Below are 13,129 nucleotides of genomic sequence, written 5' to 3' on the forward strand. Positions count from 1 at the left end.
CAATTAACTATCTGTTTAGTGTGGGGCCTCGAGATAACTACCAAAAGATGTGACAATTAACTACCTGTTTAGTGTGGGGCCTCGAGATAATAAGCAATTTGTCAGAGGAGGTTACTGTGCTAGTGTCTGCCGGCGGCCGCAGAGTGGCATAGAGACCATCTTCATCTACAGAAACATACAGGGAAGAGGAAGTGACAGGCAGAAATGAGAGTTACCTCCCTTTGTCTTTCATTCTCTGAGCATGTTCCTGCTTCTAGAATGTGTTCCATACAATAAACTACAAGCCAGTTGCTACCATCAAACCAACCTTCACAAACTAAACAATCATGTCCGTTCAACAGTTCATGTTAGCTGCGAAAGATCTGAATATGTTTTTAGTTCTAAACCACCTCATGAATTTTGCTTTACCATAAACATTTATTAAATAAATATTTATTTCAAAAGGCTCTCATATTGATGATAATTTTTTGTGAGATCATGAGAAAAAAATAACATTGATTAGAAACACACACACCCCACCCCCACCCCAAAAAAACACCCAAACCCTTGATTCTTCCCTAAAATTCAGGTAATGTGAAAAATAGGGACACATTCTAAGATACAGTCATCAGATGAAGGACACATTCACATGTCAATCCATGGCAAAGGGAGATTACTCTGTTCATACAGACAAACAGTAAACAAAAGAAGGAGTAGATTACCACATTCGCTGGTTATAGTAAAATGTGCTGCTATTGGTCATCATATTTTCACCAGCTTCTATGTAGAAAGAAACAAAAGATGGATTTTACTGGTTCAAGACAGAAACAAGCTGCAAGAAGAACAGTAGGGACCACGAGACAAATTTAATGTCCACCCTGACCATGTAGACATTCCATGGCAGTTCCATGTTTCCCATCTGCTGTGGTTCTAACCAAACCAAGCTTAGTAGTTTGACACACACAGTCAGCTACTGAACTATTCCACTAGCCTACAGGTGTATGTGAGTGGTATACACATCTTTATCCCAGACCTGCTACAGGTGTATGTTTGTGGTATACATATCTTTAGCCTAGACCAGCTACAGGTGTCTGTGAGTGGTATACATATCTTTAGACTAGACCTGTTACAGGTGTATGTGAGTGGTATACATATCTTTAGCCTAGACCTGCTACAGGTGTATGTGAGTGGTATACATATCTTTAGCCTATGCTACAGGTGTATGTGAGTTACATAGCCTAGACTTGTTACAGGTGTATGTGACCTGTGGTGTATACATATCTTTAGCCTAGACCTGCTACAGGTGTATGTGAGTGGTATACACATCTTTAGCCTAGACCTGTTACAGGTGTATGTGAGTGGTATACATATCTTTAGCCTAGACCTGCTACAGGTGTATGTGAGTGGTATACACATCTTTAGCCTAGACCTGCTACAGGTGTATGTGAGTGGTATACACATCTTTAGCCTAGACCTGCTACAGGTGTATGTGAGTGGTATACATATCTTTAGCCTAGACCTGCTACAGGTGTATGTGAGTGGTATACACATCTTTAGCCTAGACCTGCTACAGGTATGTGATGTGCCTAGTGGGTGTATGTGAGTGGTATATCTTTAGCCTAGACCTGCTACAGGTGTATGTGAGTGGTATACACATCTTTAGCCTAGACCTGTTATAGGTGTATGTGAGTGGTATACACATCTTTAGCGTAGACCTGTCACAGGTGTATGTGAGTGGTATACACATCTTTAGCCTAGACCTGTTATAGGTGTATGTGAGTGGTATACATATCTTTAGCGTAGACCTGTTACAGGTGTATGTGAGTGGTATACATATCTTTAGCCTAGACCTATCTTTAGAACCTGTTACAGGTTATGTGAGTGGTATACATATCTTTAGCCTAGACCTGTTATAGGTGTATGTGAGTGGTATACATATCTTTAGCGTAGACCTGTTACAGGTGTATGTGAGTGGTATACATATCTTTAGCCTAGACCTGTTACAGGTGTATGTGAGTGGTATACATATCTTTAGCCTTGAGGTTCTACAGCAGGGGACATCAGAACTGATCACTATACAAATCAAACACAAATTGTCCAACACTTGAACCACTGGGCTACCCTATCCTCTCCTCCACATAGAGAAGGCTGTCATACCTAAATTATGTTTAAGATGTCACATTTCAGGGTAGACATTTAATTTGATCGTCTTACAAACAATTTCAACGCCTCTTAGTTTCTATTGATGCTTTAAACAAACATTAAAGAAAGGAAGAAATGACATTGTAATTAAATGAGTTGCTGTTCCGGGAATGATTGTATGTTTGTTTAACGCCCATTCTGCAATATTCCAGCTATATGACGGCAGTCTGTAAATAATCAGGTCTGGACCAGATAATCCAGTGATCAGCAGCATGAGCATCAATCTACGCCACTGATATACGATGACGTGTCCAGCAAGTCAGCGAGCCTGACCACCCGATCCTGTTAGTTGGCTCCTAAGACAAGCATGGGTTGCTGAAGAACAATTACAACCCGGATCTTCACGGGAGACAAGCATGGGTTGCTGAAGAACAATTACAACCCGGATCTTCACGGGAGACAAGCATGGGTTGCTGAAGAACAATTACAACCCAACCAACAGGATTGTAACACAGTGGCTTGTACCTGTTATATTGTATGGATGATAACAATCAATGAAACGTGTTTATGAAGCACTATAAAGCGGTGATAATACCAGGGAACAGAGTCCTGCAGTACCTTAGAACACATCACAAATACATGCAGAGGCAAGTCAAGTGTTGAACAAAATACAAACAAACTCATTGCTACTAAAATGTCTTCAGAGTTCACACTGAAAACTACGTCTGACAATGCTTAATGTTTAATGTTTCCTCAAAGTATGAGTGAATTATTTTCTGTGACACTTAATTTGGAATTATTTTACACGAACAAACAAATAGATTAAGACAAAACATAGAGCTCCTTGTTTCATTCCTGCTCAAAATCAGCCACATACATATTAACCATGATAGATAAGACATATTCAATCAAATAAAATAACACATGGTTTAAACATCAGAAACATAAACCATAAATCAAAGAATTAACACTGGAAGTACATACTTAAAAGTAAGATAATGAATTTAAGAAAATAAATTGAAAACATGCATTTTAAAAGTTGTTTTTACATACAAAAAATAAAATAGAGAACATGAATATCTGTTTTGAATTTTTTTTATGAAAGAAAGACTGCCCTTCATATTCATGATCCCTAAGTTTTTTTTGTTCAGTATATAGGCTTTCTTGAAAACAGCAGTATAGACAAACAATAAAGACTGCAGATCAAAGCATGAAATGTTTGGGAAGTCTGTTTGTGGTTGGATGCCACGTAGCAATCTGGTTATATAACACCACCCTGGAATCAGTAACGTCTGGACACAGAATAGAGTGATCAATGATGAGAACAACCATCCGTGCCATCAAGAAAGTCGTGAATCATTATTGTTTTCGTGTATTATCCAAGAAGCATAGATATGTCTGAAAATCGGTCAGAGAAAGATGGACGGTGAGGGTAAAGGTGAGAGTTTTGTAGGAATGATGGACACTTAGGGTCGAGGTGAGAGTTTTGTGAGAATGATGGACTCTTAGGGTCGAGGTGAGAGTTTTGTGAGAATGATGGACTCCAAGGGTCAAGATGAGAGTTTTGTGAGAATTATGGACACTTTGGGTCGAGGTGAGAGTTTTGTGAGAATGATGGACTCTTAGGGTCAAGGTGAGAGTTGTCTGAGAATGATGGACTCTTAGGGTCAAGTCGAGACTTTTGTGAGAATGATGGACACTTAGGGTCAAGGTGAGAGTTGTCTGAGAATGATGGACTCTTAGGGTCAAGGTGAGAGTTGTCTGAGAATGATGGACTCTTAGGGTCGAGGTGAGAGTTTTGTGAGAATGATGGACACTTAGGGTCAAGGTGAGAGTTGTCTGAGAATGATGGACTCTTAGGGTCAAGGTGAGAGTTGTCTGAGAATGATGGACTCTTAGGGTCGAGGTGAGAGTTTTGTGAGAATGATGGACACTTAGGGTCAAGGTGAGAGTTGTGTGAGAATGATGGACTCTTAGTGTCAAGGTGAGAGTTGTGTGAGAATGATGGACTCTTAGGGTCGAGGTGAGAGTTTTGTGAGAATGATGGACACTTAGTGTCAAGGTGAGAGTTGTGTGAGAATGATGGACACTTAGGGTCGAGGTGAGAGTTGTGTGAGAATGATGGACACTTAGGGTCAAGGTGAGAGTTCTGTGAGAATGATGGACACTTAGGGTCGAGGTGAGAGTTTTGTGAGAATGATGGACTCCAAGGGTCAAGGTGAGAGTTGTGTGAGAATGATGGACACTTAGGGTCGAGGTGAGAGTTTAGTGCAAATGATGGACAGTTAGGGTCGAGGTGAGAGTTTGTGAGAATGATGGACACTTAGGGTCAAGGTGAGAGTTTTGAGAATGATGGACACTTAGGGTCGAGATGAGAGTTGTGTGAGAATGATGGACTCTTAGGCTCAAGTTGAGAGTTTGTAAGAATAATGGACACTTAGGGTCGAGGTGAGAGTATTCTGAGAATGATGGACACTTAGGGTCGAGGTGAGAGTTTGTGAGAATAATGGACACTTAGGGTCAAGGTGAGAGTATTCTGAGAATGATGGACACTTAGGGTCGAGGTGAGAGTTTGTGTGAATAATGGACACTTAGGGTCGAGGTGAGAGTGTTCTGAGAATGATGGGCACTTAGGGTCGAGGTGAGAGTTTCACAGAATAATGGATGCTGAGGGTTCGAAGTGAGAGAGTTTGTGAGAATAATGGACACTTAGGGTCGAGGTGAGAGTTTTCTGAGACTGATGAACACTTAGGGTCAACGGGAAAGTTTCAGAGAAAGATGGACGCAAACGGTCAAGGCATCAGTTTACAAGAAATGGACAAAGCATGAATTTTGGGAGAGAGTGAAGTGAACCACCGACCTGGTGACTGTCAGACTAACACACAGGAACACTCCCCCTCCTCTTCTGAAAATTAATCCTCAAATTGGGGCTGGCAACAATCTCATTCAAATCCTAACTTTAACTCAGATTCAATATGTCTTCACACTAACATGAAACAAACACTCCCTGGGAGGTATCTAAAACAAACACTCCCTGGGAGGTATCTAATGGAAAAACAAAACAATATGTCTTCACACTAACATGAAACAAACACTCCCTGGGAGGTATCTAATGGAAAAAACAAAACAATATGTCCGAAAACTAAATAAAAAAACACTTTAGTCAGACCAGAGGCACGAAAAACTAAAAAAAGGTTAATAAGTTCAGCAAACATTGTGTTCCAGTGCTAAAACCCAAAGAGTGCCTCTTCATGGAAACATGAACAAATAAATGATGCCAAGAAACACTGGAAATGAAATCTCACTTGAAGTCGGATGAGGTTATGGTAGGGACCAGCCATTAAATACAGATAGGAGAGGTCTGAAGTCATGCGCTAATGTACTGAAAATATTTACACCCCTTACCAAAGGTCCTTGTACATATTTTTTACTGACCTTCCTCAAATACGTGCACTGATTTCTCAGACAATGTAAGAAATTACAAGTCCCTCACGATGAACTGTAGGAGTTCACTCATTGACAGTTGGATGGTTATGCTCAAGCATGGATGGATATGAAGTGGGATGGATGGATGGATGGACAGACAGAGGATGGATGGATGGATGAACGGATGGATGGATGGGTGGATGGGTGGGTGGAAGTACTTGCAATAGATGGGAGGGGCAAGGGCATACATATATGTGCAAACAGAAGCAGTGCTGAATCTTGTCTCACTATATCATGATGTGTTGCCCTATGCCATAGAATAGTCAAATTACACTAGCTGTGTGACGACTTGCTATGTCTACCATGCAGAATGCATTTACATTGCTTTACAGAAAACACGACATAACTGTAAGCGCCTCCATCAATTCACTCACTCACTCACTCATGCATCTGTCAGAGGAAAGGCCAAGATATTATGATTAACTCAAAAAACATTCTCATATACCTCCAGGTATTTTCCGTCAAACAGGGCTGAGTAAGTGAGTGAGTGAGTTGACAATATTCAAGCTATGTGAAAGCGAGGCACACTGGAACTTACACACCCAAAGGAGGAATAGAACCCAGGCTTTCAGCATAAAATGCATATGCTTTAACCACTCCACCACCAAAAACCAAAGAGCAGCAATACTGGACAAGTCCAGGTCGGATATGTGATTGGTCATTCAGGAGTTGCGCTCAGTAAAAGGGTTAACTCATGACCAAGGGCTGGCATGTTGGAGGTTGGGGGTTAAAGTAGGATTCCACATAGGGGATGACTGAGAGTGATGAGGACAGTTACATTGGGGGATACAGTAGGATTCCACATAGGGGATGACTGACGGTGATGAGGACAGTTATGTTGGGGGTTACAGTAGGATTCCAAATAGGGGATGACTGATGGTGATGAGGACAGTTACGTTGGGGGTTACAGTAGGATTCCACATAGGGGATGACTGACGGTGATGAGGACAGTTATGTTGGGGGTTACAGTAGGATTCCAAATAGGGGATGACTGATGGTGATGAGGACAGTTACGCTAGGGGGGTTACAGTAGGATTCCACACAGGGGATGACTGACAGTGATGAGGACAGTTATGTTGGGGGTTACAGTAGGATTCCAAATAGGGGATGACTGATGGTGATGAGGACAGTTATGTTGGGGGTTACAGTAGGATTCCAAATAGGGGATGACTGACGGTGATGAGGACAGTTATGTTGGGGGTTACAGTAGGATTCCAAATAGGGATGACTGATGGTGATGAGGACAGTTACGTTGGGGGTTACAGTAGGATTCCACATAGGGGATGACTGACGGTGATGAGGACAGTTATGTTGGGGGTTACAGTAGGATTCCACATAGGGGATGACTGACAGTGATGAGGACAGTTATGTTGGGGGTTACAGTAGGATTCCACATAGGGGATGACTGACGGTGATGAGGACAGTTATGTTGGGGGTTACAGTAGGATTCCACATAGGGGATGACTGACAGTGATGAGGACAGTTATGTTGGGGGTTACAGTAGGATTCCAAATAGGGGATGACTGACGGTGATGAGGACAGTTATGTTGGGGGTTACAGTAGGATTCCAAATAGGGGATGACTGATGGTGATGAGGACAGTTACGTTGGGGGTTGAAGTAGGATTCCACATAGGGGATGACTGACGGTGATGAGGACAGTTATGTTGGGGGTTACAGTAGGATTCCAAATAGGGGATGACTGATGGTGATGAGGACAGTTACGTTGGGGGTTACAGTAGGATTCCACACAGGGGATGACTGACAGTGATGAGGACAGTTATGTTGGGGGTTACAGTAGGATTCCACATAGGGGGAGACTGATGGTGATGAGGACAGTTACGTTGGGGGTTACAGTAGGATTCCACATAGGGGATGACTGAGAGTGATGAGGACAGTTATGTTGGGGGTTACAGTAGGATTCCACAGAGGGGATGACTGATGGTGATGAGGACAGTTATGTTGGAGGGTACAGTAGGATTCCACATTGGGGATGACTGACGGTGATGAAGACAGTTACGTTGGGGGTTACAGTAGGATTCCACATAGGGGATGACTGATGGTGATGAGGACAGTTACGTTGGGGGTTACAGTAGGATTCCACATAGGGGATGACTGATAGTGATGAGGACAGTTATGTTGGGGGTTACAGTAGGATTCCACACAGGGGATGACTGACGGTGATGAGGACAGTTATGTTGGGGGTTACAGTAGGATTCCACAGAGGGGATGACTGATGGTGATGAGGACAGTTATGTTGGAGGGTACAGTAGGATTCCACATTGGGGATGACTGACGGTGATGAAGACAGTTACGTTGGGGGTTACAGTAGGATTCCACATAGGGGGAGACTGATGGTGATGAGGACAGTTACGTTGGGGGTTACAGTAGGATTCCACATAGGGGATGACTGATAGTGATGAGGACAGTTATGTTGGGGGTTACAGTAGGATTCCACAGAGGGGATGACTGATGGTGATGAGGACAGTTATGTTGGAGGGTACAGTAGGATTCCACATTGGGGATGACTGACGGTGATGAAGACAGTTACGTTGGGGGTTACAGTAGGATTCCACACAGGGGATGACTGAGAGTGATGAGGACAGTTATGTTGGGGGATACAATAGGATTCCACACAGGGGATGACTGACGGTGATGAGGACAGTCTTGTTGGAGGTTACAGTAGGATTCCACAGAGGGGATGACTGACGGTGATGAGGACAGTTACGTTGGGGGTTACAGTAGGATTCCACATAGGGGATGACTGATGGTGATGAGGACAGTTATGTTGGGGGTTACAGTAGGATTCCACATAGGGGATGACTGATGGTGATGAGGACAGTTAAGTTGGGGGTTACAGTAGGATTCCACACAGGGGATGACTGACGGTGATGAGGACAGTTAAGTTTGGGGTTACAGTAGGATTCCACACAGGGGATGACTGACGGTGATGAGGACAGTTACGTTGGAGGTTACAGTAGGATTCCACATTGGGGATGACTGACGGTGATGAGGACAGTTATGTTGGAGGTTACAGTAGGGTTCCACATTTGGGATGACTGACGGTGATGAGGACAGTTACGTTGGGGGTTACAGTAGGGTTCCACATTGGGGATGACTGACGGTGATGAGGACAGTTACGTTGGGGGTTACAGTAGGGTTCCACATTGGGGATGACTGACGGTGATGAGGACAGTTACGTTGGGGGTTACAGTAGGGTTCCACATTGGGGATGACTGACGGTGATGAGGACAGTTACGTTGGAGGGTTGACACCACAGCAGAAGGTAGGTGCTGCACTTCATCAACCCAAGAATGTCGTACCAGCAGGAACATTTCCTCAACCCAAGAATGTTGTGCCAGCAGGAACATTTCCTCAATCCATGCATTGGCCTGCTGTCAAAAAGTGGGCTAAACATCCTGCCTCCCATCATGCAACAGAAATACAGGCAAGAGATGGACCAGAATTTTGTTTGATTATCCTATCATTGATATTTTGCCAGAACAATCTAATACTGACATTTTTTTTAATAAAAATATCACCAATACAGACTCAACTGTGAATGATGACTTGAGACCAAAGCTAAATAGCTGAATTTAAAATGCCTGTATTTGATGTAAAGGAATCTAAATCTAAGATTACTTAATTGTCTTACCATCCACTGTTGCATATGTGTTATCTAGAAATAGTAGGAAAAACAAATTAGCATGAGTGAGTGAGTGGGTTATCGCTGTTGCTAACAATGTTTCAGTTTCAACAGCTCACTCTGGGAGGAAAGTGTGAAGTGTAGCAGCTGTTGAGACATTCACCACTTTGTTGTAATCCATGTGGACAGATCATGAAGAAGTAAGTCTAAGGAAGCCAACTCTACAGAGAACTGCAGCACCTTAGAAACTGACGCTGGGAAAGACGTAATTCATTTCAAGCTTTCCAGTTAGTCCTTGCAGCCGTCTGGCACTGCATTCAGCAATAATCCAGCTGAATCACACTGGTATGTACATCAGCAACTCTGGACCAGACAAGCCTGTGATTTTTTTCATTGACATATTTCAATCAAGATGTCCAGCTTGACCTCCTGATCCTGTAAGTCATTAACGATGGCTGTGATTCACAGGAAGCAAGAATGGTTGTTAGCCATGTTTGTTGTCCTGTGCCACTAAGTGAAGAGAGAACAAACCAGGAGTTGTTCCCATCTGTAGTCAGCACAACAAAATGATGCTGGATACCGGTCATGTCAACTTCAAGAAGAAGATGCAAACATTGTATATAATAAACTTGTTATAAACATAACCTGACCATACAATCCACATACAAACATGGTTCAGGCGACACTGTATACACGTCATATTTACCTGACATTGTGATACCATTGCTTCTCGGTGGCTGTGACCTCTGACCCCCCTGACCTTTGGCCTCTACGTCCCATAGTATCTGTATTAGCGTAGTAGTCCTCAAACACGATACATGCTGGAAGGTCAAGGCCATCGTAAATGAATGGATTTCATTCTACAATATCAGTGGAAGGACGTTGAATTAAAGCTACGTAATGACTGAGTGGGTTAATGGCTGACTTTATGTGCTGACTGTGAGAGTGTGTTTAACTCTGGATGTGACTCAGCCTTAAAAACGTACTAGAATCTGTAGTTTATTGTCAAAATGCAATCCGGAATAATATGCTATATGCAGTGTAGGAAAGATTGCCCGTCCCAACGTCCGAGACGGGTGAATTTTGTGGAGGACGGGTTAAAAAAAAATCTGGTCCGTCCTCATGTCGGGTCAGTTTTAGCAAACCAATGACATAATCATTATTATATTAAAACCTTTTTTGAATATCTACTGACAAAGGATACTAGAATAATCAGATGATTCCACTAGGAGAGATTTAACAGTCCAAGCTCTGTGTGTGCATATTAAATTATAGCTTAAAATAAAACAAACCAGTTTTAAGTCTTGAAATGGTGTTTTACTTATATTTGGAGGACAGGCTAGATTTTGGCAGGACTGGTAAAAAATTTGACAAGCCAGTCCTGTGGACAGGCTAGATTTTCTACATCTTTCCTACACTGCTATATGTGATGGCAACAGTAAATTATCTAGTGGTTATTGTCATCTCAGTATAATCAGGCTATCAGCTATGGTTCAGTGTAGGCCTAGCTGTCAATACAGATCATACAGATCGATAATCATTACCAAAATATTGATCGATTATCAATAAATATCAGAGAATTCACTTTGAACAAACATGCCCAAAAAAGAGCAGTGGTGAGTGACATGTTTAAGCATGGATTACTAACATAACATAGAATCAGTGCAAACATAACTTTGTGTATTGTGTGCGTACACTAAATCTTTCTTCTATAACAAAAGTATATGCACCCAGGAATATGCTGAGTTCTCAGACAGACATGGGTGTCGGCTATTACTGGAGAACAGACGGAACTTCTGGAAACATGTACAGTAACTCAGTCAAACTCTTGTTAAACCACACAACAATCGGGTTGCCCGGGGAGACAATGCGCCCAGTGACGGATAGCGAGGAACACTGCCTAGAGCTCCAAACTGCTGATTGAGCTCATGACCGACACTCTGAGATCATCAGATATAGTCAGTTCGTTTAGGTTGGCGCCTCCATGCACATCGCTGAGGCAGAGCTATGAGGAGCTGGAACACATGTTTCCAGATGTCCAGATGGACCCCCAAGAAATAACCAATAATGTCAGAAGCGCAGTAGTCACCAATGTACAGGTGTTTGGATAATACACGGACAGTGAGGACCATCCACTACCAAGCCATCATAGAAGGGAGGTGACAATCCTGCACGGATGCATCTCAGGTCAGGTCTGGAAAGACAATGTTAATAGCTGAAGCTAAGTTTGAGAGAGGATGAAACATCCGTGTGAGTTCCAAATCAAGGGCCATCATCCCTTGTAGACTCACTCCTTGTAAGACACACTGTACGAAGAAAACTATCACATGCTTAATTTCCTGACAAGGGATTGCGTATGACCTTAGGAGCCATAATAGCTGAAGTCTCCGAGGGCAAGATATGCTCGTCTCCCAGGGCCATCGGAGACAGTGGCGCAACCAACAGCTGCCAGACCCTTAAAGATGGATAGGAGGCGTCATATAGGTGCTGAATCTGGCAAAAACGCCGCTGGAACACAGTATTCAGAGTCCAACACTGTTCCATCGCAGTGTCTGCCTGCTGGAGTGAGTATGGGTTTATAGGGGCTAGATCTAGTAAAGATCTGGTAGAAAAGCCAGAAAAGACGCTGGAGTGAGTATGATGGTATAGGCGAGGATCGTTTTATAGGTGTCGTACAAGCGCTGGATCTGGTGGAAGCGCCGTACAGGTGCTGGAGTGAGTAAGTATGGTTTACAGGCACCTTACAGGCACCGTACAGGTGCTGGATCAGGTAAACCATACATTTGCTGGAACAGGCAGGTATGGCGACAGAGACGCTGACTTCAACTGCTGAACGCTGAGGTCTATGTGGTAGATGTGCCATACAGGCCCTGCATTTATGATCAGCAGTCAAGTGTGGAATGGACGTCGATACATCCAGTGACTGCTGAGTGTATGGCGCATGGATCTTAGGCGTCAAGAGTGTGACGCCTGCCATGGAAAACTCTGAAAACAGCAACCTGGAGACTGGAGACGGAGCGCCAGACACCCTAGAGTTAGTGGACATCAGTGGTGTGGCAAATATCTGGGTGCTTGCCATAGGCGACTTCGGTGTTGGACCTGGTGCTTCATAGATGGAAAAAAAAGCAACAAGCACATTCATTCGTGTGAAAAACAGGGAAAATCACGGAAAAGTGCAATTCAACAGTATGAATGAAGGCACTTATGAGATACCCCGCCTTACAAACTATATGGTGTGTGCCGTAAAGAAACTGTAACATAGCTGGCAAACCACATGTCTTGCGAGGCATGTGAAAAGCAATAATCTGAGGTGGCTGACGTCACGTCCGGTGATGTGTGCGCAGACTGATGGTTACCTGAGGCCAGGAAGTGATCACAGTCTATGCTTTCAACATCAGTCATCTGGCACAGCCAAGTTTCAAGTCGTAAGCAATTAGTGCAGCAACGCGAACAGTGTCACCTTGTACACATCGCATTCAGTGTCTCAATTACACTTGTGCTGTTCAGTCGTCTATTGTTGGTTCTCGTCCTAGCGCCACATTGTTACATGGTGTCAGAAGTGGTTTCGTCGGAGAATGGACAAACTACATCCACCCTCACCTTTGCTGTTGACTGGTAATCTTGCGGAGAACTGGCGTAAGTTCAAGCAACGGTTTCAGTTGTTTATGATTGCTACTGACAAGGACGGGAAAGGTGACAAGGTAAAGTCGTCTATTTTTGTGTCTACTATTGGAGAAGATGCACTGGAGATTTATAACACATTTCATTTTGAGAATGACACGGATGCTATGAAACTTCAGCCAATTTTGGATAAATTTGAAGCTTATTGCATTCCCAAACATAACATTACCTTTGAAAGGCACAGTTTCTTTACCTGT

The 13,129-nt window shown here is 43.2% G+C and overlaps 1 protein-coding gene and 1 long non-coding RNA gene across 11 annotated transcripts in view; both read right to left on the minus strand.

Annotated features, from left to right (window-relative positions):
- LOC124264093 (proline-serine-threonine phosphatase-interacting protein 1-like) overlaps positions 1-13,129 on the minus strand; it is a 112,751-nt gene that overhangs the window by 10,905 nt on the left and 88,717 nt on the right. Inside the window, exons 11-13 of one of the 9 annotated variants that reach the window (XR_006895041.1) lie at positions 9,958-10,072; positions 9,261-9,284; positions 702-759 (exon numbers count right to left, since the gene is read on the minus strand). Coding sequence is in view for 7 of the 9 variants with exons in the window: in XM_046698818.1 (XP_046554774.1) it covers positions 750-759; positions 4,982-5,026; positions 9,958-10,072 (170 nt within the window). In the remaining 2 variants the exon portion in view is untranslated. Of the gene's footprint in view, positions 1-61; positions 166-701; positions 760-4,981; positions 5,027-9,260; positions 9,285-9,957; positions 10,073-13,129 lie in introns of those variants that run through there. The other 8 variants (XR_006895042.1, XM_046698818.1, XM_046698823.1 and 5 more) reach the window with 8 other exon arrangements.
- LOC124264094 lies at positions 767-1,672 on the minus strand. 2 transcript variants are annotated; one of them, XR_006895043.1, is made up of 3 exons: positions 1,605-1,672; positions 1,319-1,543; positions 767-1,191 (listed from the first exon to the last, which is right to left on the minus strand). It is a non-coding gene; the product is annotated as an uncharacterized LOC124264094 (long non-coding RNA). The 2 variants fall into 2 exon arrangements; XR_006895044.1 differs by having other exon boundaries at positions 1,133-1,147; positions 1,274-1,543.

Source organism: Haliotis rubra, unplaced genomic scaffold, assembly GCF_003918875.1.
Source record: "Haliotis rubra isolate DU_JTF1 unplaced genomic scaffold, ASM391887v1 Scf909, whole genome shotgun sequence".
Classification (NCBI taxonomy): domain Eukaryota; kingdom Metazoa; phylum Mollusca; class Gastropoda; order Lepetellida; family Haliotidae; genus Haliotis; species Haliotis rubra.